This window comes from Convolutriloba macropyga, chromosome 2 (genome assembly GCF_964194025.1).
Source record: "Convolutriloba macropyga chromosome 2, txConMacr16.3, whole genome shotgun sequence".
Taxonomy (NCBI): Eukaryota; Metazoa; Xenacoelomorpha; order Acoela; family Convolutidae; genus Convolutriloba; species Convolutriloba macropyga.
Genome location: NC_134469.1, coordinates 4,703,180 through 4,728,583, shown reverse-complemented (window position 1 = coordinate 4,728,583; position 25,404 = coordinate 4,703,180). Strand labels below are relative to the sequence as shown.

At 35.5% G+C, this 25,404-nt stretch overlaps 1 protein-coding gene across 1 annotated transcript; it reads left to right on the top strand.

The window, feature by feature from the left end:
• The first annotated feature begins 627 nt into the window (after nt 1–627).
• LOC142355238 (synaptosomal-associated protein 25-like) lies at nt 628–25,163 on the top strand. Its single transcript, XM_075407467.1, has 4 exons — nt 628–631; nt 932–1,049; nt 11,223–11,363; nt 24,850–25,163. Exons 1-4 carry the CDS (start codon nt 628–630, stop codon nt 25,058–25,060), a joined length of 474 nt encoding a protein of 157 aa, XP_075263582.1. The 3' UTR covers nt 25,061–25,163.
• The last annotated feature ends 241 nt before the right edge of the window (nt 25,164–25,404 follow it).

The window sequence follows — 25,404 nt, the reverse complement described above, 5'->3', positions numbered from 1 at the left end:
TTTAGATATCCGGAAGTGGAGCGGCTAAAACACATCTTAAGGGGAAAAGAAAAATATTTGTGTCTTTCCCATTAGCAACCCCCCCCCCCCCCGCTTAGTTTTCGTAAAACATATAAACATATAGTGCCCCCTCTTCCTATCATGGTAATTATAGAATAATGGGGGGCTCTGGGCTAAAATTTCGTTGTGGTGGTGGTGGTGGGGGGGGGGGGGGGGGGCTATAATAGGGAAACCCCAAAATGAAGTTTTATTGAAGTTTCCAATACTTTTTGATTGAAGCAAATTTGGCAAAACTCTTATTTTGGTACTGATGAAAGTTCAGTTCAAAAAAATTGGATTCAACAAAAGTCAAGAAGGACAATTGCTTCGAGCAATTTTTAATGAATGCACTTTCATGTAACATTTTTGATGGTCTTTTAGCAAGTCGAGGTCTGAATATGCATATTGGATCTTGAAAAAAAATAATCCGAGAAAGTTTAAATAGTTTTCCACAAAACTGTTTCCTTCTCGCCCTATGCTCTCTAGAAAACATTTCCATGACAAAACGTAAACAAACTTTCGCTTAATGGATAATTATTGTGTAATGAAGTTAAGTCCATCAATTACAATTTACACACACCGTAACAAATGGGTAAACATCCCGTAGGTTGGTGGCAGAGGAAATCAGCGCTGAATCAGTCTAAAGACATTTTTTTTAGGACGGCCAGTACTCTGTTCATATCCCAATTTACACTGGCCAGTCTTGATTTATGAGCAAAATTTAGGCAGGTCATAAGTGGAGTTTTTAGTGGGGAGAAGCGTGGGGGGTGATGAACTAATAACGATCATTATCCCTCACACCAAAAAAAAAATTCGAGTGATGAGTAAACGAGAAAAATTTAGAGTGTCTGATCAAACTGTTATTATTTTTTGTTTTTTTTTGTGATTTTAGAACAGCTGGACAACATAGAAGAGGGTCTGGACACTTTACACGCAGACATGAAAGAGGCAGAGAGTGCCCTGACTGACCTGAACAAGTGCTGTGGGCTATTCACCCTCCCCTGGGACAAGTCAGTACCCCTAGTCACACACCCACCACGCACATATTTTACAAAAATCTTGTAAAATAGCGTCTGATGTTGAACTTGTGACTCTCCCTCGGATCTATTATACCACTCCCGGCTTTTTCGACATCAAACGTTTACGCTACACATGCTCACAAGCTAATTTTTACATAGTAACGTGCTATATATAACAACGCAAAATATGTGTTGCTATATATCAAGTTACTATTTACAGAAATAGAACGTTCGGTTTTTTTAGCATCTAGCAGACAGTTTGTATAGATTTCATATAAGTGTCTCACGAAATCTGCATCAACTTTGTTACAGTTTTCAGTTACCTTTTCTTTTTAGTTGAATTTTTTAATTGGCTTCAGCTGTCATATTCCCACTCATCTGCTTAGAAAAAAATGCATAAATCTATTAGTCACAAGAACATTATTTTGTGCGTTTTCAAAGTGAGGTCTAAAAAGTGACTTTTTGTTTGTACTTTCTCTAAATTTTTCAATAAACCAAAAGTTTTTTGTGAGATCTAGCAAGCAAGTGTCATCGATCAGATTGCATTGAGTTCCAAAACATAAGTGATCGTTTATTCGAACTAAAATTTTTTCCGTGTTTTGCCAAGAAATCACGTTCCAATTTCTCAAAGAATTCGCACAAATCATTATGCGAGACGTCTCTGGCCTGTTTCGTCGGCAATGACCTTTTATACCCTGTTCATTTTGTCCAAATTTCAAGCTGAAATGCTTTGCATGTTTTCTTTCAAAAGTGGCATTGTGTCTTGACAACAGCGTTGCAGACAGTAGGAGAACAGAAAAGCATAGCTCTCTATTCCGTGTCAGCCGAGAGAACGAGATTGAAAATGTGTTTAACTCTTCAATTTTTCAAGCCTTTTTCCACGCCTTAGCGCAAATTAAACAGAGTAAAAGTTGCGATTGAGGGGTACAGACTGTGCTGTATGTATAGCTTTTTGGTACTATTGTTTATGAGCTTGAATATACTTTAGAATAATTAGAAAACGCATCTCTTGAACTTGCTGAATTGAGGTTAATTCCGAGTAAAGCAGATTCGAATGAAAAAACTAAAATTGCACACAAAAATAGCAAAGTTGCAATTTGTTGTGAATGTGTTAGTGTACAATCGGTTATTTATCACGGATTTGGAAACAATTTTATTTTGTTTATTTGAGTAGAATGGAAAAATCAACTCATAGGTACTTTGAATTAAACGGTCACTGATAGAAAATGGTAGGTACATCTCCTGAACGGACTATTTGAATGAAAAATTATACGTTTGGGGGTCGAGTGGGGGGGGGGGGAATCTGATTTAAAACATCTTTTAAAACAAAGTTCTACCCATTTTGTTACTACCATAAGCCGGCTGTTGATCAAGCTAGTTTGCCTGATTTTTCGTAAAATTGGAAGCCAAGCAACTGTTTGTCGATTTGTACCCAAAAAAAACTTTGAAAACCTTTAGTTAGTTTTAAAAAAACTATCAGAAAACTTGCTCACTGATTTCGATTTTTTTAAAAAAAATTTCTTCAAACTTTTTGCCTCGAAAGCAAAGATTTTAGATATTGTTTAGAAAACTGTTAGAATATCGATCAAACTATAGTCTTAAACTTAGTGAGAATTAGAAAGAAAGTTTGACTTACCAGATTAGAAAGACAAGCAATATGACTTCGATCAAAGAAATTATATAAATGAATCGTCAAGAGATGGTGCTGAGAATCAATATTCGGTTCAAATTGGTGAGTTAGATTAAGTGATGTAAAATCTTCCCAGCATGTATTAAATGATGATGATATCTCCGCAAGTGTGAATGAATTCTTAGAAAAGTGCAAATGCATTCCATTTATGGTTCCCTTTGCGACTGATTTGCAGAAGCAAACCATATTGGGTAACCCTTGCGACCCCCACTATAAATCACGGTGCTAAGATTATTTTTGTATCTTGACTTTTTCACACTGATAATGGGTATATATACAGCTGATTGTTGAGTCCTTTTTCATCCCCAAATTCAAATCACCATCTTGATCTAATAATCAGATCTCTCCTGTAAATCTCTAAATTCTTCTGTATAATATCATTTTGTTATTCTCTCATTTTTTGAGAAATTAATACTTTTACTTAGTTAAAAACGCTTTTTTTCCGCTTGCGAAAGTCCATAACCCAACAGGTTATGGGCCCAGCAATTTTCTAAGTCATAAAATTGACTTCCAAAACAAAACCAATTTGTTGTTGACAGTCATAATCCTTTTCTGCTTAGTACCTTTTCTTTTCACAACTGTTTTGCCTGCTCAAACTTCAATGGATCAACAGACAATGAAGCTGCTGACCTACACAGGAAAGGCACAGGACTTTCCAATCTGGAGCACAAGATTTGTGGCGATGATGCAGACGAAGGGACTCTACAAATCACTACTGGGGACAGAGGAGCAACCCAATGAGCCTGCGCCACTGGCCAATGGGGCAACCAATGATGAGAAGAAGAACCACAAGGTGCTGAAGGATGCATATGAGAAGGAAGTTGCAGACATCAATGAGAAACGGAACAATGTGTGGTGCCATTTGGCACTGACTCTAGATGCAACAACCCTCATGCTGATGAGACATGACTGTGTGGGAGATGACGGCATTGGAGAGGGAGCAAAGGCTTGGAAGCTTGCAAGAGAGATTTCAGAGTGTGGAGACGCCGACCGTGGTGACTTTAGTGGCACAGCTTGCTCGACTACAGCTCGAGGATTCTGAGGATTTGGACAGCTTCTTCATCAGAGGACAGGAGTTGCTCACAAGGCTACAAGAAGCAGGGGAAGCAGTCTCAGAGACCCTCTTCAACGCCTTGGTCCTCAATGGTCTGCCAATGAGGTATGAAAGTTTTGTTATACAGGAAAGCTTCAACCCGGCAACGGACTTCACAGAGTTGAGGAAAAGGCTGCAGAACTTTCATGAGAGCACGGTGCAGAGACACAAGGGACAAAGTGGTTCAGTGGCACTGGCAGTGAAGCGTGACTTCGAGAAGGGACCCAAGAAAGGAAACTGCTTTGTGTGTGGGATCCCTGGACACTTTGCCAAGGACTGCAGGAAGAAGGAGACAGCACAATGCAGCAAGTGTGGTGAGAAGGGTGACCTAGACAGGGCATGCAAGAGACAAAGAGATGGAGGCAAACATGAGTCAGTGGCAATGGGTCCAACATTGGCTACACCAGACGAGGAATGCTGGGCAGCTCTTACCCAGTGGAAGACAGCAGGCATGCTAGTGGACAGTGGTTGTACAGATCACATAGTGACGAACATCGATGCGTTTCTGGACTTTGTGCCCATTCAATCAGTGGTCAGAAATCCCAACGGAGAGGCTTCCAGAGTGGTGGGCAGAGGCTGTGTGAGGATCAGCATACCCTCAAACAAAGGGGAATTCCAATGCGAACTCAAAAATTTTCTGTGTGTGCCGGACTATTCTTCAAATCTCCTATCAGTCTCAAGATGCACGGAGTGGGGACATAGCTTCACTTTCGAGAGAGAAAACAGCTGCATGAAACTCCAGAAGGAAACTCGGGTAAAACTAACACAAGAAAATAATCTGTTTTACTTACCCTGCAGCGTTCTAGAATTCAAGATGAGTTCCAACAGCGTGAAACTTGACAGTGCAAGGAAGTGGCACAGACGATTGGGTCATTTGAATCAAGCGGATGTGGTCAGGAATGCACCAGAGACAGTGGGGGAACTCGATGATGTATGCAATGTGTGTGCATTGGCCAAGATCACAAAGACTCCAGTACCAAGAGTGGCAGAGACCAAAGCAGAAGAGAAGCTGGAGAGGGTGTTCACAGACGTGATGGGACCTCTCAGAGTAGAGTCACTGTCAGGGTTCCGGTTCTGCATAGTGTTTGCAGACCAGTACACGAAGTTTGTGTTTGTGGACTTGCTTAAGGTAAAGAGTGAAGCACTGGCCAGCCTGAAGAAATTTGTTCTCAGTGTGGGGACGCCCAAGAAGCTGAGGCAAGACAATGCGAAGGAGTTTTTGTCAGAGCAGTTCAAGACGTACTGCTTAGATGCAGGCATTCTACAGGAAAAGACCATACCAGAGACGCCACAACAGAATGGGTTAGCTGAGAGGTGCAACAGGACACTGCTGGAGATGGCAAGATGTTTGCTCATTGACTCAGGACTTCCCAAGATGATGTGGGGAGCAGCAATTCTTCACGCAGCAAGGATCAGAAACTTGGTTGTGAGACGGGGAGAAGAAAAATGCCCAGCAGAGCTGATGAGAGGTATAAAACCTAAGCTTTCAATTAGTAAATTATCTATTTTTGGTTGAACAGTTTTCACGAGGAAGAGGGACAGATAAGTCAGCAAACTTGAACCCAAGGCACTGGAAGGAAAATTTGTGGGTTACACTGAAGGAGAAAACGGATACCTGGTGTACATACCCAACACACGCAAGGTGATGGCAGTTCGAGATGTGATCATCAAGGAGTCTGAAGTGGGCTCAATCCCTGACAACAAAGAAATGGCTGACCTACTAGATGATGGGTCGGAACTGGGAATCTGGCACCCAGATGATGGTCATCAAGATGATGACAACAGAGAACGACAGGACACATCTACTGCAATAAAAGAGGAGTGGCATGACGCAGGGAGCGTGAATACTCAAGAAACAACACTGAGACAAGAGGCCTCGGATGTTGGAGAAACAGCACTAGATGAAGGATCTACTGCAACAAGAGGGAGTTACAGAGACTCAGAGTCACTGGAAGACAGTGACAAAGAAGACTTCTCACAGTTAGAGACAGTTGGCTTCAATGAAGATGCACTGGAACACGCGGACAGAGCAGAGCCCAGACGAGGGACACGAGCAAGGAATGTTCCGCAATTTTTTGGAGAAGTCAGGACCCACCTTGCTGTGACTGAGGGCGACTATGTGGAACCCAAAACAGTCTACGAAGCCAAGCGAGGTGACGATTGGGACCAGTGGCACCGGGCAATGAAAGACGAGGTCAAGGCACTCCAAGACAACGAGACTTGGAACCTAGTGAGACCACTCACAGACAGGGACTTCATACCGGGCAAATGGGTCTACAAAGTGAAATTGGGACCCAGTGGTAAAGTGGACAAATACAAAGCGCGCTATGTGGCGAAAGGCTTCAAACAAGTGGAGGGACTGGACTACTTTGAGACTTTTGCGCCTACCTGTAAGCCAGAGACATTCAGGATTCTACTTCAGCTATCAGCGAGGCAGGGCCATGTGATGCACCAATTTGATGTCAAGACTGCTTTCCTGTACTCACCAATCGAGGAAGAAGTGTATCTGGAACAGCCACAGGAATTTGTAAAACGCATATCAGATGGGGAGAAGTTAGTATGTCGATTAAATAAATCAATTTATGGTTTGAAACAGGCTGCTAACAACTGGTACGAAGAGCTGGCAAAATTCCTACTGAGACAGGGCTTCACCAGAAGCAGGAACGATCACTGCTTGTTCGCAAGATCAGATGCAGAGGATGACATCTTCATCTTGGTCTGGGTTGACGACATCATAGTAGCATCAAGAAGTATGACAGTGATCTCTGATGTCAAGAAGGCACTAGAAGCAACCTTTCACATGGAAGACAGAGGGAGACTACACTGGTTTCTGGGTCTAAGAATCAGACGAGAAGAGGGCAAAGTCACAGTCGACCAAGAACGCTACATAGAAACAATGCTTGAGAGGTTTCAAATGGATCAATGGATCAAACCCTCAAGAACTCCAGCTGATCTGAATTTGAAACTTCAGACAGCACAGAACGGAGACGAAGAAGTGGACCAGAGGATCTACAGAAGCTTGGTTGGATCACTTCTGTACCTGACCAAACAGACGAGGCCAGACATCATGTTCACAGTCAACATTCTGTCCAGACACATGAATGCACCTACCAATCAACACTGGATGTGCGGAAAACGACTTCTGCGATATCTTCAAGGTTCAGAAGGTTTAAAACTTACTTACACAAAAAGGGCTAGTTATGATTTAGTGGGGGAAAGTGATGCAGACTAGTCTGGAGACGTGAACGACAGAAAATCAACAACGGGCTATTACTTCAAGCTCAACGGACGCGGCGCAGCACTCAGCTGAGGTGTCAAGAAGCAGGCCACAGTTGCTCTTTCTTCATCAGAAGCAGAATATCAGGGCATGGCAGCAGCAGTTCAGGAAGCACTCTACCTGAAACAACTTCTAGAGGATTTTGGCATCCAACAGAAACGTCCAATAGCAATTGGAGAAGACAACCAAAGTTGTATCAGACTCTGCCAAAACCCAGTCATGCACAAAAGGAGCAAGCACATCGAAGCAAAGTTTCACTTCATCCGGGACAAGACGGAGGATGGGACTATTTCAATTCATTACGTCCCTACAGACAAAATGGCTGCTGACATCTTCACAAAGTCCTTACCCGTTTTGAAAGTGGAAACATTCAGAGCAGTTTTGATGGGAGCAGACTCTACGCAATCAGCTCAAGTCTGAGTGGGGGTGTTAGAATATCGATCAAACTATAGTCTTAAACTTAGTGAGAATTAGAAAGAAAGTTTGACTAACCAGATTAGAAAGACAAGCAATATGACTTCGATCAAAGAAATTATATAAATGAATCGTCAAGAAATGGTGCTGAGAATCAATATTCGGTTCAAATTGGTGAGTTAGATTAACTGATGTAAAATCTTCCCAGCATGTATTAAATGATGATGATATCTCCGGAAGTGTGAATTAATTCTTAGAAAAGTGCAAATGCATTCCATTTATGGTTCCCTTTGCGACTGATTTGCAGAAGCAAACCATATTGGGTAACCCTTGCGACCCCCACTATAAATCACGGTGCTAAGATTATTTTTGTATCTTGACTTTTTCACACTGATAATGGGTATATATACAGCTGATTTTTGAGTCCTTTTTCATCCCCAAATTCAAATCACCATCTTGATCTAATAATCAGATCTCTCCTGTAAATCTCTAAATTCTTCTGTAAAATATCATTTTGTTATTCTCTCATTTTTTGAGAAATTAATTCTTTTACTTAGTTAAAAACGCTTTTTATTCCGCTTGCGAAAGTCCATAACCCAACAAAAACTGCGAGACAGTTTTTGAACCTACAAAAAGTGCAATCTGTTAGAGCAATTTGATAATTTTAGAAAAGAACTTGCCTTTTTGAGTTTCGATTTCTTAAAGTTTTCTGATAGAACTTAAAATATAAGGTAATCGTTGTTTTTGGCGATGTCATTGCCTATTTTAACTTTAGTTTTGAATTGATAAATTTAAAGACTTTAAACTTCTTTATTTTATCTTTAAATTGAAGCTCATTTTTCTTTCTTGTCTCTTCCCTTATTCCCCATTGGCAACTGGTTGTTATTATTGATGGGACTTATAAAAGCAAAACATCCGCAACTATTACATTATAGCCAGACGCAAGACCGAACAAGTACTGGGATGTAATATTTGCTAATTGGTTAATATACTAGTTGTCTAATATTATAGGATGTATCCTTATATCCGAATGATCAATGTGTTCAATTTGAACAAATTCATTTATGATTTTTTTTCCAGTTTCACGTTCAACCTATCGTGTTTTCATTGATTGTCTTTTCTCAAATTTTTAGAAATTAGCTCAAATTTTAAAAAATTTTGGACAAAATTACAAATTTAAACAAAAAGTACAATATGTTGCTTTGTCGTTACTTTTTAGTGAAACATTTTCTGCCTACTATTTGCATAGTAAATACTATGCGTAAATGCAATTGCATAAAAAAATCACAAGTGCTACAGATAAACGTTTTATTACAGAATTGGTTTTGTATCATTTAGATGAGGGATTCGAAACTCTCAGAGACGTAAAATCAGGCTAACACAATTTTGACATGGGAAACTTTACAATAATACATTACATTTTACAAGACACCAATCACCTCAAAAGCTTTTTAATTGTGAACAGCTGAAAATCTTAAGCACAAATTTTGTTTCATCTCCAAATATGTTTGTTAGACAAAAATTGCCAAACATTACCAACAAAATTATTTTGAAACATTTTTGTGAGATGAAGAATTTTGTCAATTTTCAGTCATGTTTCTGGAGACTATAAATTTGTATGTACTTAAGAAATTTGGACTATTAGACGGTGATATATATTAAGTACACGAATATTTAAAGTCCCCAGAAACATGACTGAAAAAATGTTCACCTAATTCTTTATTGTTCAATTATGTTGTAAGTTGGATTTGTTGATAATGTTTAGCAGTTTCGGTATGGAAACAATTTCATTGAAAAATTAGCAAAACAAGATTTCACTTTTTTTATTGTATTGAGTGAAACAACTCAAATGCTTAAAGAATTGAGCGATTAACATTTCAATTACTGTCCCCCATCATAGTGTCCTGCAGAGATGTTCTGCATTCCCAGCTTTACTTTATGAAATTATTACCTGGACTGCAATTAAGAGAGATTAATGTCAGTCTACACGCAGTTACTGATTGATCTTCAAGGCAACGCTTCTCATGCGCTGCGGAAATTGATCTGGCACTTATGAGCCAGTTATTGCAGTGAAGTCGCAAAGCGTGCCTGGCTTTGGTCAGGAAAAATTTTTGACTCAAAATTGTCTCCAAAAAGGCTGATTGTTGAAAAAATAAAAAGTTAGCTAACAAATGTAGTATAATTTACAAATAAAATTAATGTCGGGATAACATAGAAGATAATATTGATTTTGCAATCTTCAACTAAGATAGGTAGCCATTTTCATTAACTACTGTTATATTAATTTATAAAAGCTTTCCGTTCTTTAAGCAGTAAGAAGTCCAATTTAAGATTCGAAAGAACTTTAATTTTTTACGTTTTTAAAAATTCAAAATTCAGCCAACTTTTTTTATCCCAGCAGCTTTTAATTGGAATTATAACTGGAAGTATTTTGCAGCAGTAATTTTCAATGCATATTTTTCAGTTGAATGACATCGAGTAAGTGGAGTTTTACCTAAACATGTTCTAAATAATCACCTCTGAAGAAACATTTTTAAAAAATCTATAATTAAATTGCTTGACTCTTCGAATAAAAAATTATGCCTTACAATTATGTTACTTTCGCTTGCGTGAAAAATATGAAATTGGGATTTCCAATTTTTTTTTAGAAAATTAGTTAAAAATTCTTAGTTAAAAAACAGGCGCTTCTCAAAATCTATAGTTATAAAATATCATCCCCTTAAAGAGATTAAACATTATGATCTAGAATTCCTCATTTAAAAAAGCAAAACCGCCTATGAAGGTGAATATAAGTGAGTTTAACACCAGCAAAAAACGCAACTAATCAATTTCAATTATTTTACTGATTCTAGCCGTACATCATCGAGAAGTTTTTCAGCAGAGTGAATACCCACGAACAAAAACTAGAATATCACAATAAGCTATTAAATTTTTGAATTATTTTTTGTTTATCAGAATCATTCTCGGTATAATTGTCTTACGGAAGCAGAACTTCATTGCTCCTAATACACTGAAACAAGCTGATTGCAAAAGTCTCAGTATTTGTGTTTTATTCTGTAGCATTTACAAAAAGACAACTTGCAGCAAAACTGTAGGAAAAAATGGCTAAATTTTATAAAACGTCATGTTTTCTGCATAAAACAATCGGAGATGTGATACATTTTCTCCCACAGCAAATCATAACTAATAATTGTTAAACGAATTTAGAAAGCAAATTTGAACATAATTGAACAATTCAAGTCAATTCATTAATAGATTTTTTTTACATTGAGAGATCGGATTTTTTTCATCAAAAGTAGTTTGGCTGAAAAAAGTTCTCTATTTTTCACTAACTTTCTAGGATTGTCTATTGACAATCTATTGATACAGATTTCACTTGATGACATTAGGATTTACTATGTGATCAGGTATGGCATGATATCCAAATAGAACTAACATGTTGTTGCAATTTTCAACATAAAAATCTTTTCAAAATAAAAAATCGAAAAGATCGAATACATGGAAAAGTTGTAAAATTTAGTTTAGTTTACTTTAGTATAGTTTATTTGTTTAGTTTTTTTAAAATCTGTACTTCCAAAATGTTTTACATTTTATACCGACAACACAAAAAAGAGGCAACTTGTTTTTTTTTGATGTGGTGTCTTACTTGTTTGTTCATTGTTTACTTTTTGTTCTCGTGTTTGTGTCTAGGGTGACGAGTCATCAGGAGGAACAGGACAAGAAGATCTGGAGTAAGAAAAGCCAGGATGGTCCAGTGGTGGGTAGCCAGCCGGGGGGAGTACCACTGGGCAGTGCAGGGGGGTGCATGATGAGCGGAAACTACATCGGCAGGTCAGTTTCAAAAATCCTAAAAAGACCCGTAAAAAAGGGTCCAGAATGACTTTTGATTCCAACAATGTTAATGTTTTTTTGCAAATGGTGGTACCACGTGAGATTTTCAGGGGCAAAAAGTGGCGATATGTTTACAAAGAAATAGCAATGCAGAGTTTTTCAATTATTCCTTTTCAATTTTTAATTATTTTGAATATTTATGATTTTTATTTATAAATTTTTTTGATAAATCATAATTGACAACCGGGACAGAATACAACTAGATCTGTCAGCAAAATCAGTTAAGATAATCAGACCATTTCAAACCAACAAGCGTGCCGATGGTGGTTAGGTGAGGGGGGGGGGGGTGTTCTGAGTGGAGCTAAAATCTGCTCATGGCTGATATTGATGCAACGAGCCTGAGAGCCTAATCTAATCATGAACGAATCTAACAATTATGCTCAAAAAAAAACAAAATGTTTAAAAAATATATAAATATTTTGCTTTTTTGAGCATAGATGTTGACAAGGAGGCTCGGTAATGTGCGTTTGCACATTAAGTTCCGACCCCGCTCATCTACATTTTTCACTTAATTGTCTACCAAATGAGGAAGACATAAAAAAATTAAAATATCAAAATATTGTTCAACAAACTACTAAAAGAATAAAACAATCTACTCTAGATGGCCTATGAGACCTGTGGCTACCATAATATGACTACCAGAAAAGACGGCAACAAAAATCAAATAGTTACAAATATTAATCACGACCAAAACTCCTTGTCCATTTTTGAAAACCACTAATAACCAAATCAAAATGGCTTCAGATAAAACTTATACTCAGACGATTAATCGGCACCTTTTGGGAAAAAAATATGGGACTTTTCCTCAATGCGACTTGGCAACAAGTCGACTAGAAATGAGCAAAAGGGGCAAAGTTTATTAAAACATTGCTTTTTTTAAAAAAATTAAATTCGAATTGATTAGAAACGTTACGCATCAAATGAAATCAATGAGAGAGTCTTTTATACCTCAGTATAGAGCGACTGAGGCCTTCCATTATCCAGGATATGTCATGCGACTACAAAAAGAAAGACAAATACAGGCAAAAACTAAATAATTGCACTAAAAATTATGCACTAAAACGATGTCCCCCAATGAATTAAAAATTCAGCTGACCACTAAAAACAATAAAAATCTTCGTTTGCATTTTTTGAAGGTAACAACATTTGTAGATCAAATGACGCCCGTTATTGTGATACTGCGATAAGAAAACAAAAACCTACAAAAAAGGGGCAAGTATGCAAAATTCCCAAAAATTGGTTTTATGAAAAATGGTTGTTCCAAGAAGAAAGACCATTTGAGGAAAAAAATGGTTATGAAGAGTAAATTGTAGTTCAATAGATAATTTATGTGAATTGTATATAGAGATGCTTAGCTACAGTTTAACCGAAATAAAATTGGCAGATCTCAAAAATCTATTTCTTTTTTATTAAAAACAAATATTTTCAAAACTCATAGCCAACAAAAGCTTTCGACTAAAAGAGTAGACAGTTTGTCTTGCAACTAATCGAAAAACTAATTGCGACTATTTTTAATGAGACTAAATCATAAGATTAAAAAAAATTAAATACAAGCTGAACTAAAAGTTTCACAAACAACTTTAAGAAACCACAGTTTTGAAACCATTAAATTTATAAGATATTAACTAAGAGAAAATAACATTTTGATATGCGTCTCCTTTAATCATTATAACGTCTTTTTGTAATACGACAATCACATCGTATAACGACAACAAATTGTCCAAGCCCTGAAGACATCACATAAAATGTTTAAATAAGAGAAAAATTATTGTTTGATTCAACAAAACATTAAAAAGAATTCTAAACATTGAGGCTAATTTACGAAAATGATGCAAAATACGAAAGAAAACCCAAACAAAAACAAAAAGGGATAAGTTGAAGAAAACTATTACTCTTTTTTTAGAAACTTAATTCGAAAGTCAAAACAACCATTAGCTATTTACAGATATGAGTTATTAAGTTCATTTCCTTTGTTTAGCTATAGTTGGTCACTGAGACTTTTTGTTACACAATATTTGGCATATGAAAAAAAATTAACAACAAATAAAGGGCAAAAATAAAAAATATTACTATTTTCTGCAAGAGAACGATGTCGCAGCTTTTCAAACAATATGTTATGAAAACAAAAAATATGTTCGGTTTCAAATGTTGTAAAGCTTCTCTCAGTTAGATTGTTAAATAAAGTTACATTTTACAAAAAAAAACGAAAACAACAACAAAAATGGGAAATTATGCACAAGCATCAGAAAATTTTGTATGAAAACTCGTAGTACCAAAAGCAGGAAAACCTTCTGTTAAAAGCAATCGGCCAAAATATTAGTGTGTATTCTATATAGAAGAATGGTTGACCTGTAATTACTGAGAATAGGCAAAATGTTGACTAAAATTATATAAAAAAATTGACAAATTTAAAAAATCACAGAAATTTCCTTAAAACAAATACATTCAATAACGAAAGAGACAATAGGTAACAACCGAATGAATAGAAAAGGTTCACTTGCACCTCTTGAGGAAGAATTTTAGATCTCTGAGTGGTTGAACTCAAAAATCAGACTGCCAAAAGAATAAAAATCAAAGGCAAAGACAAGAGTTCAGTTAAATTTTACTAAAACTCTTCCTCAAAGTCATAAAAAACCTTTTGTTCTCTGACAAAAAACTGTATCTACATTCGGCCTCGATTTCAATTTTACGTAAATTGAAGCTGTCTTTAACGTAGCCGTGAATAAAAAATATTGTCAGTAATTAACATTAAAAAAACAAAATCAAAATCTTTTGAAAAAAGGCATTATCAAAATAAAAACCGAAAAGTCTCTGATTCTAAGAATCCATGATATTGTCGAACCTCTCCTTGATTTTGTCGTGTGCCCAGCAAACCGACCATGTGTTCCAAGTGTTTGCGAAATAGACCAATTGCTTCGTGGAATTCTTCAAACATTAAAAAAAGAACGATGCTTTTTGTATAATTATCGAGTTAAATCTGCAAAAAACGGCAAAGTTTTAATTCCAGAAGGCTTTCATACGGCACCTTATTGAAACTAGCGCTCTTTTTGAGATTAAGGAGTCTGTTTTCAGGTTTCCAGGTCAATAAGTTTAGCAAACTTTAACAAAGTGGATCAAAAAAGCATATTTTGTGCCATTTTTGATGAAAAAGGTTTGAATTGTAAAAATTTTATCAAAAATTTTAGTCAAAAACGTCAATGAAACAATTCAGCAAAGCTCTTATATCTCTAACGGTAAGAGCAACACTCTGCCGTTAAAAATTTTACCTTATTTTCAACTATATTAGCGAAATTGTGCCAAGTTTTAGCAAAAATTACTGAAATTATGAACAAAAACAGTCGAATGTTCTCAAAACTTCTAACCTCGATAACTCCCTTTAAAAAAACGAAAATCGAAAAAATCTTTTTTATTCCGTATTCTAAGCTGGAGGGGCTTTTCAATGAATCCACTCACAATTCTCTACGATGAATATATCGATCGGCCAAAATTGACTGAACAAAAAAAACCAAGTTGAGTATATAGTTCCTCCCTCCCCACTAAAGTGGGGGTCGGAACAAAAAAAGTTTGTGGTCAATTCACTGGCTACTGGTTAAAGTATAAACAGAATGTAGTGAATTTGATTGAATCAAGTTTTGCAAGATCTTGCAATATAGGAGTGTGAGGTCGACTAGGGGAGCCAATGACGAAGAATTAATAACAAATGAGAGAGAGCCTAAGCCCACCCCCCCCCCATTCACCAACAGACGACAAGCTGGCAAGCTTTTGCAAAAATTATTTAAATTACGAATCGTCTCAAAAGATTCGCAAGATTACTAAAGGGTTTTATAGCTGGCATCCGATTTGCAGGACACTTGAGAGATACTCCGCGCATCTTATTCTCTTGGAATTGAAAAGTAAATTACTTTCATAACCAGTCGGTTAAAGTTTACAAGCCGGATATATTATATATCAATTCTATATCTCCAGTAGAATATGTTAATCAATATTAAGATTCCTTATTCTGCTAAACATGAAAATAATTTCTTAAGGTTTCTTTGAATGGTACAAGTTTAAATTGTTGAGCAGATGCTGTTTTATTAATTTTTCCAATTTTGATTGAGATTTTTTTCTGTATTTTAAGACGAAATTTGTTCCATTTCAGAACATTTTTCATGAAGAGAACGGTTGCTAGCCTTTAATATGATAAATTGTTCTGTTAACCATTACAATACTTGTAACTACTTATTAACTTTTAACTATCAAAACTGGTTTTTCTTTTAAAAGTGTATAATGAATTGATTTCATATGTTCATTAAAGGAAGGAAAGTGAATAAATTTCTGCGCTAAGAGAATTATTGTTAAAAATGTTAATCAGCAGTACTTTTACTGAGCGGTACCACCATTCTTTTGCAAGCCTCAATAAAAGTTACTCAGAAGATAAAAGCAGCCGAATCTTTTTTGTGTCTGCTGATTAGTATCTTTGAAGAGACATACAAAAGTAGCACCAAATGAAAGCCATCGAAAAATTAATCTGATCGTTTCAGAAACTTTTTTAAAGCTGTTTGATTTTTCGAGTTTTTAAATTTTGGTGAAAAAATAATTCAGAAACTGTTTTGCTATTTTCATCTTTTCACGCTTTCAAAAAGCATTACTCATTACGACGCAGAGGCATACCCCAAAATTTCCGCCTTAGTAAAATTGGCTCGAAAATAAGATACATACAATGAACGAAATTAGGAGACATCCTTTGTATCTTACTTTTCGCAAAATGGGTTCCGCCAATTTTGCGAAATAAAAGAACATTCATAGCGAAAAGTAGTTTACAAGTCTTGTAGCATGTTTCCGCTCCATTTAGGTATCTATTATTCGCGCACATTTTGAACATGCAATACGCACTTTAATAAAGATTTAATTGAAGCTTTCAAAGCTTTAAAGTGCTTTAAATACATGCTATCACAAAAACTGATTTTTTTCTAAAAAATCCCTCGCACATCAAAGGCTTTGTATATCAATGTGGGACTGGCCGCTTTTAATAAGTAGCAATAAATAGTACTAATAAGTAGTAATAAGTAGTAATAAAGTACTATAAGTAGTAATAAAGTAGTAATGAAGTACTACTAGTAGTAATAAGTTAGCCTTAATTTAATAAGTAGTAATAAAGTTAGGCTTAATTGCGGATTATATGCGAAGTCGAGCTACCTTGAGTTCAAAAAATTGATGCATAAATGGAGCAGGTGCATGATACAAGCCGTGCGAAAAATAGGTTTTAAAGTTTGTACTTGTATTTCGCGGCTAGGATTAGGACACTTTTGCGAACACGGGTTGCTAATTTCCCTTCCATTTTGCCAGTTTCTGCTAAAGTAGCTATTTTCCGCAATATTTATTTCATTTTCAATGTATTAACATAGTGAAAACGAACACGAGATACACGCATCGGGCATATCTGCCTGTGACGATTTGGGTATACCTCTGCGTCGTAATGCTAAGTACTGAAAACATATTTCGAAAATATGGAAATATGGAATATAAGTATTTAGATACATCTCAATAGAATAGATGAAGAGTTTTTAGAACGGCGAAAACAACACTTAACAGATTGAATACATATCTAATGAAAGTGAAAACTTTCTAAGGAAAGAAAGAGTTATTGAATAATCTTTTGAGAGGAAAAATTATGAATCAGAACTTTTTTGACGCACTGTGTATGTATATTCTGAGCAGGAAAAATCTCTTGTTACCAATTTTGATTAGTATTTTAATGTTGGTTATCAAAATGTTTTCAAAAAAATAATTATGAAAAAGATGTAAACGTTTCATTTGTTTGAGATCATAATGATTATATCTGCACTTGTAACATTTCTGTTATTCCTTGAGAAACACATGAAAATTTTAGTGCAGAAAATGTCTATATTTTGACATCTGAGGCAAAATGAACTTCTCCTTCTTAACCGTTTTCAAATTTAATTGTCGCTATTCTGTTTAAATTCTTTCGTTTCAAAAAAAAATTTCACGGTTTCTTCAAGAGGATAGGCAATGTAGAACAAATAGCACAATGTTTTCCAATTGACAAAATGTTAATAAAATTTAAAATTTAAATATAATTCCAATGGTTCTGCATTTTTGTTTGCATTTTTATTTATTTCCCACAAAATCCAGGGCGAGAAATGCTGTCAGCTGAGAAATAAGGTTATAACAGTTTAGATTTTCTGAGAAAATCACTTTTTCAAAAAGTTAAACTTTCTCGGTTTTCAGTTTATGGGCTCAAATTAAATATTTGAGCAGCAGCGAAGTTTTTGAGAAATCAATAAGAAACAAATCAGTAGGGAAGCATACGTTTTTACTTCGCCACATCAATCTGCAGAAATTGCTGCCATTGGTGATTTCGAGTTCATATCAGGAAGTGTTTTTTGTGTTTAGGTAATAGAAATTAGTTGCATTTATTGTTTTCACGTAATATAAACCTAATTGTTCGAAGGAAGACTGATTGTACTGTTCCACCAATTTCCGCGAAATAATATTTGTTACAAGTTCACTGCATCTTTTTTAAATTATACAATCTAATCCAACTTTATGTGAGTGATTGCAACAATTTCAATCTAATCACTGTCCAGAAAAACAGTTGAAAATGGTAATAAGTTGCACAGTTGTCAATGGAAGTGTTTTCAAGCTAATGAGCCGCATTTTTGAAATCAATATCGACAAGATGTAAGGTCATTTTCTCCGTCTTGCTTTCTTCCACAATAGTGCATTCATAAATAACCTAACGTCAAGCGTGTTGAAGGCAATTTTTCGAAATGACTATTGTTGAAACTTAGTAAACGTAAGCGGTCCAAATTACCAAAAAAAATTGGAGCTTTGGAATTACCAAATTATCAAATAGATATTGGTTGACCGCACAATTTGTTATTATCTTTGTTCTTGAAGAGTTTAATTTATGTCATTTATCCAATATTTTGAAGCAATTGGTATCAAGCAATCGGTAATAAGTCAATACAAAAATTCATTTTTTAGATCAGAAGTCAGCCAAATTTTTTCGGCTATTTTTCAGGCAAAGGTTTTTTTTAAGTTGCTTCTTTCCAAAAAAACGCCGAGTTCTCAATTTAGAATTCGAGCTGCTAAAAAAACAATCAATGATATGATTGTTGTAAAAGTGATCTTTGAAACGCAATTTGCAATCTGCAAAAAAGTTTCGGTTGACTACCCGTACTTTGGTCGCAGTGAGTTTCATTGCTGTACCATTGGAAATCAATTGTAACCATTACTGTACCAGACAAATAGCAGTATAAATACTTTTCCCAGTCTGCCCAGAGTCGATTAAGAAAAATCCCAGTCTGTTTTTTTTCTTTGCAGCATCATTTACATTATTGGTTAACACTGCACAGAATGTCTCAGTTCAGACTGTACAGACGAAGAACTAACAGACTGTACATAGCAAATTTTGAAAATTTCGAATGACTGATATCATGCATGAAATTTTCAACGTGTCGATACCCGGAGCCGCATTCTAGCTTAACTTGTACATACTACACTACAATTAACTGACACATCGACTTCCACCGACTTCCGCCGACCTCCGCCGACTTCCGACATCCGCCGACTTCCACCGACCTCCGCCGACTTCCACCGACTTCCGACTTCCACCGACCTCCGCCGACTTCCACCGACCTCCGCCGACTTCCGACCTCCGCCGACTTCCACCGACTTCCACCGACCTCCGCCGACTTCCGACCTCCGCCGACTTCCACCGACCTCCGCCGACTTCCGACCTCCGCCGACTTCCACCGACCTCCGCCGACCTCCGCCGACTTCCACCGACCTCCGCCGACTTCCGACCTCCGCCGACTTCCACCGACCTCCGCCGACTTCCGACCTCCGCCGACTTCCACCGAGCTCCGCCGACCTCCGCCGTTTCTACCTGATTGATGTGAATGCAACAGTGTATTTTATGTGAACCTTCATATGTTGTGTATTTCAGATTTGATTGAGACTTGTTTTTGATTTTTGTGTTCTTTGAACTTGACTTTGATTGAATTAAATTTTGATAAAATTTTTGTTTAAAATTAAAATTTGATATGTTTTTACGAAATAAACTTGGGTCCCAACTTAAAGGAACCAGAGTGGTTAAACGCGAGGACTTCGATGATAATATTGGGTACCATTTTGATAAATATGGTGAAGGTTTTCGCCACCTTGCTGTTTTGATGTTATCTGTGTTCAAAGAGTTCTGTAATGTGTAACTGAAATGTTGAGAATCATATAAATATGTTGAAGGTTTTCGCCACCTTGGTGTTTTAATATTATCTGTGTTCAAAGAGTTCTGTAATGTGTAACTGAAATGTTGAGAATCGGTGGTTTTCGCCACCTTGGTGTTTTAATATTATCTGTGTTCAAATGTTGAGTTTCAAGTAAACGCTAAATCAGCTCTTCTGACAAATTTGTTTTCCCCTTAGAACCTACTTTTTGTGTAATTCATTTTATTTGGATGGATGGATTCGAATTCATTTCATTTTAATGGACTCCAGATTCTGCTGCTTTGTTTTACCATTTCAGATTCATGCTTTGATGTTCTGAGTTTGTGTTAATGTTCCGTGTGACGTCCGTGACGTTTGACATCTTTCCCGTCCGATTCGAGAAGATGGCGCATGATCATGGCGCTTGGAGCTGCCTGCGGCAAATGTTGGGAAAAGATCACCTGTTGCAGGCGAAGTCGATTTACATGCAGATTATGACCTGAACAATTACAGAAAGAAGGAAAAGAGGATATGAGTGCGGGGACATTTAAACTATTTAATGTAATAGACATCACGTATTAAATGGACATTAATTCCATATTCCATATCACATTTATAAATTCATGCGTTTATAAACAGAGCTTATTCCATATTTATATATATGACAGCATGTATTTATAATTATAATCATGAGTTTATAAATTCAAACAATTTACCAGTGCTTATTCTTTTTGCATGAGAGAGGAACAACCGAGCAGCGTGAAACAACCACTTAAAGCCCCTACCAGATCAAAAGCGGCAATATTTAGGCAGCAATTAAGCAAAATGTGCAGAGCGAGTTTTGGCGGTAATTACTGTGTGCAGACCAAATTTAGGCGGTAATTACTTATACACAGACAAAGCATAGTCGGCAATTATTCATGCGCAGATATCATTTAGGCGGGAATTTATCATTGGCAGATAAAACTAAGCCGTAATTTACCCCTGCAAATAGAGTCAACAGTAAAACTTTTTCATGCTCGTAGGATTTACTATGAAATTTAATCTGTAATTTCCCAAAAGTGACATGATCATAGTAATGGTAAGCCCAAAAAACAGACTGCAATTTTCAATGATTCAGCGCTGACACTCACTGTGAGCAAGGTCCGGGTACTAATCGAAAAGATTTGATTAGCTCTTGGCAGAAATAGCAGCAGTCAAAAATTGAATTGTTGTGAAAAAACTATATTATTTTCGTTTCTACTGAAAAAGTTTCCGATAATAGCTGTGATATATATCATCAAAATTAAGTCTCAGAAATATTAAATCAAGAACGATTTCGAGTAGTGCAAAATTAATTGCGTTTGGTGGACTTAGAGAACTAACTTGTTTGCTTTTGAATTTGGTGGCTACTGATCTTTCCAAAGCAATTTTAATACAAATAATATAACAAATTTTTGAGTTATTGCTGAATTTACAGCAGCCATTTTTTTACAATGAAAAGTAATTGATGTGTCAAATGTTTAATTGATTGTGCAAATCTGAATTTTTTAAAATTATTTGGTTTGTCAGCTAATTTTTTTCTAGTTGAAGTTTCCTAAAAACGGCTTTTAAGACTATTTTATAAACTTATTTATTCAATATATTTATCTGGGCACGATTTTACATGTACAGCTTGTTGATACATAAACTGAAATCATTTTGAAACGAAATTTGGAGGACCTGTATTTCAAATTCATTCTTTTCCAATAATCAATAGAGTTCAGATGAATATTTCTCTTTCTCAGCTTAGACTTTTAAAAGCCTTTAATCCCGACTTTTTATCCGCAAATATCTATTCTTTTTTTGCTTGTCTTTTTGTTCACATAATTGCAGGCTGCTCAGATTTGCTGATTTCAGACAGAATATCCTGTAAACAAAAAAATAATCTGGCGATTTATTTTTTGTATCAGAAAAAGCTATTATGGAGCAAACGCTATTTCATTGTTGCTAGCGATAGACCATTCTATTTATATATAAATAAAACAAAATAAATATTTTTGTTTGTATTTGGTAAACATGCACAGGGTTCGAAGATAGATATTCTTATGAGACGTTTATTGTCAGTTTATTTTAGTGTCAGGGTGAAATTTCAGCTAGGGTCTGAGATTGGGTATTGTTGTTTTCTGAAAGGTGTCTTTACCTATTCCGTTTACCATTGAATTCACTGTTGGTATTAAATACAATCCAATAAAAATGGCAAAACAGTTCAGAGCCTACGCTTGCATGAACTCGTGTACGCTATAGTCTGTACCATAAAGTTGGAATGACTGAACGTTTAAAAAAGGCCAAAACCTGCAAATGAGCAGTGTGGACAATTTTTTGAAACCTTATGTTGAAAAACGCCAAAAACGTTCAATCGAGCATCAATGAGCGCATTTAAATGTCAATGTTTTCTCCATTAAGTTTTCATTCATCAATTTTTTTCTACATGTTTTCAATTTGAACTTTGACCTTTGAACTCTAAACTGTGGCTTTTGAAACGTTCGCTTATTTTAACTTTATGGGGCACGCTATACAACTTTATGGGACACGCTATAGCTTGACTTTGGCTTTATAGTAAGTCCCATAAAGTTGCAACGCAATCGAACGTTCGAAAAACTTTTGACATGCAAATGAACAACGAAATGCTGATCTCTGAATGTGAACTTTGACCTTTGAAACGTTCGATAGCGTTGCAACTTTATGGGACTGACTATAAAGCCAAAGTCAAGCTATAGCGTGTCCAATAAAGTTGAAATAAGCGAACGTTTCAAAAGCCACAGCTTAGAGTTCAAAGGTCAAAGTTCAAATTTAAAACATGCAGACATTAGCACTTTGATGTTCATTTGCATGTCAGGAGTTTTTCGAACGTTCGCTTGCGTTGCAACTTTATGGGACTTACTATAAAATAGATAATTACAGAGACGCTATGACAAAACTTTACTTTAACTGCCAACCAGAAAAAAATGATCGAAGTCGTTTATGCAGCGGTTATAATTAAGCAGGTCTCAATGAGGTCAATGACCGATTTTGCACTGGTGGTGTTTTAGGTCCACTGTGTGATATAAATAATCCCACTAAAATAAGAACCTGTTGATTAATGAGGATTTGTAAAAGCATTCGGTTTTTCCAAAAATTGAAAACCAGTCGCAATTTCGGCAAACTAGTAAACTCGTAAATTCGTAAACTCTCTGTGAGAATATCGTTTCAAGTGTGCAATATAAAATTGCAACAACGTTACTTGTAATTTTGTTTTGGGAAAATTTCAGAACTATCAACAAAACAAAAAATGAAATTTATTTCAATAAGATTGCTAAAATAGATTTGAAAATCTCTTTAAAAAGTATAAAATTGGCCTACATAATTGATCGCATGATGAAAACTTCGATGCCAATTGAGACATATTTAAAAGCTAAGTTGTTTTTATTTGGTTATAAGTTTCCCGTTTAAACCTGTATAGTTATTTAAATGATTTGATTTTTCATTGTCAAAAATTTCGTAAAGATAACACTAAATTCTATTTTGTAGCACACACTTTGATCTAAAAAAGATTTGGTTCTTTTAGAAATTTAGAAAACAAGATTTGAATAGTTCAATTTTAATTGTTTTAAATCATGCGCTCTCCGTAATGTTTTCAGAAAAATTTATTTGAATGCATTGTGTAGATGAGGACGAAATTCAATTTGTTGTATCCCTATAAGCCCCAGATAATTGATCCCTTTTTTGTTTTTCATGATACTTTGAATTGCATAACTAGATGAAAATTGATATCTTTAAACTCGTCAGAAAAACATTTTCTTCATTTAATATCTCTTTAATTTCAGTGTTGATTACCGCAGCGCGTCTAATGTCGTGTATGTGAAAAAACTTCTGCGACACAAATTCGTGGCCCCTTTTTTCATTAAGTGGCTAATATATCAAAAGCAGTTTGCCCGTTTATTCTTTAGAGTTGTTACGTACATAGATAAAACCAATTTCTTTAACCTTGAGTTGGTTTTTCTCTCTAACAAATTTGGCATAATACTGGATTTACGCAAAGAAGCAATTTCATTTAACTGAAGATTTGTTTTTAACAGAAAAAATTATTGCAAAAATTTTTTGAAATTATTCGATGAATTATATAAGTTGCACTTTATTGATAGTCATCCAATTTAGATTTTGGTTTTTTTAAGATTTTGATTATAGAGTCTTTTCAAACATGTAAATTAATAATATAACCGAGATGTGAAAATTTACAAGCCTTAAGAATAATTAAAATTAATAATTGAAGCAATCAAAACTATACCTTACTCTACTAATGATATTCTGGTTTTTGATGGATATTACACATTAATTAGTTTGATCGTTCCTCTAAATAAAAATCAGAACTGAATGATCCCAATTGTCTGTCAATTGGTATATTGCAAAAACTCTGTTAATTGTAACTGAAGTATATTTCATTTTGATATTGCAAAAACTGTGTTAACGTTCTTTTTGAAAAGTAATTTCCCTTCGCTATTACATTAAAGGGCAACTTATTCCACTTTTTATGCTCTTCAAAACCAAAGATCTCGTACTCTGTTTAGTATGCCTTTGCGTTTCTACTATCAGCTGCTTTACCTGTTGTAATTGTAGGAATTTTACACATTTTTAAAACTTTGTGATCTACCCCACTTACTCAAGTCTCTGCGAACTTTCATCAGATTAAAATTCGAAAAATTAGAGGTTTTGTCTATCAAATTTTACAGTTTCTCTTGGAATACATATCGGTTTTAGTAATATGTTTTACTGAGTTGGATTGCTATATGAACTTTTTCCATAAACTGATATAGTTATATAAATAATAAACATCTGTTTTACAACAAAAGTAATTTGTCGATATACATTGTTGAGAAAAATTTGTGTATGCTGAGTTGTAGGAATTCTAAAGATATCATTTATTACAATTTTTTGCAATTTTTAGTTTTGGTTCGTAGAAGGGTTGAAGGATTAGTTATACGAAATCTTTTTCCAAGATCATTCAATCAATATTCTTGTTGCCAATAATTTATAAATTTTAATTAATATAATGGAATTTTCTCACAAATATTTATATACTTGTTCATAAAATTTTTAATTTTGCATTAATTTTCGACTTGTGTAGGTTCAGTGAGTAATTAAAATATCTTTTTCGAAGATCATTCAATCGATATTTTTGATGTCAGAAACTTTGTTTTGAGAAAATGTTTGGTTTATAGAGTGGTGGATGACGAGAGAGAGGATGCGATGGAGGATAACATGGGACAGGTGGCAGGGATAGTGACTAATCTGAAACATATGGCACTGGACATGGGCAGCGAACTGGACAATCAGAACAGACAGCTGGACAGGATCAAAGACAAGGCAAACTCAAACCAACAGAGGGTCTCAGATGCCAACAAACGAGCCACCAAGATACTCGGAAAATAGTGGCCACTCCTCGTTTATATCCATTAATTTATTAGTTTCTCACTTATTAAAAACAACTGAGTATTTGTATGGCTCTTTTTCTGTCGTATAACCCTAAAAAGACATCCGCAGTAATGAGTAATAAAAATGTAGTCACTAGAGAAAATAAAAGGCTAAAACTAAATGAAAACTTGATCTCGTCCAATAATAGGATAATAGAGGAGCAATCTCATATTTCACTCTCACCCAATGAGAGGGGAGAATCTATAAAGCAATGCGCTCACGTGATTGGACAATATTTGAACATTGTAAAACTGATCTTTATGCCCAATAAATTTGAAAAAAAAAATGAAAATTGAAATACC

Bases quoted from the DNA above. Each gene is read 5' to 3' on its own strand.
- LOC142355238 (XM_075407467.1), top strand. The intron at 1,050-11,222 runs GTCAGTACCCCT...GTTTGTGTCTAG, and splicing joins TTCACCCTCCCCTGGGACAA to GGTGACGAGTCATCAGGAGG. The intron at 11,364-24,849 runs GTCAGTTTCAAA...TTTGGTTTATAG, and splicing joins AGCGGAAACTACATCGGCAG to AGTGGTGGATGACGAGAGAG.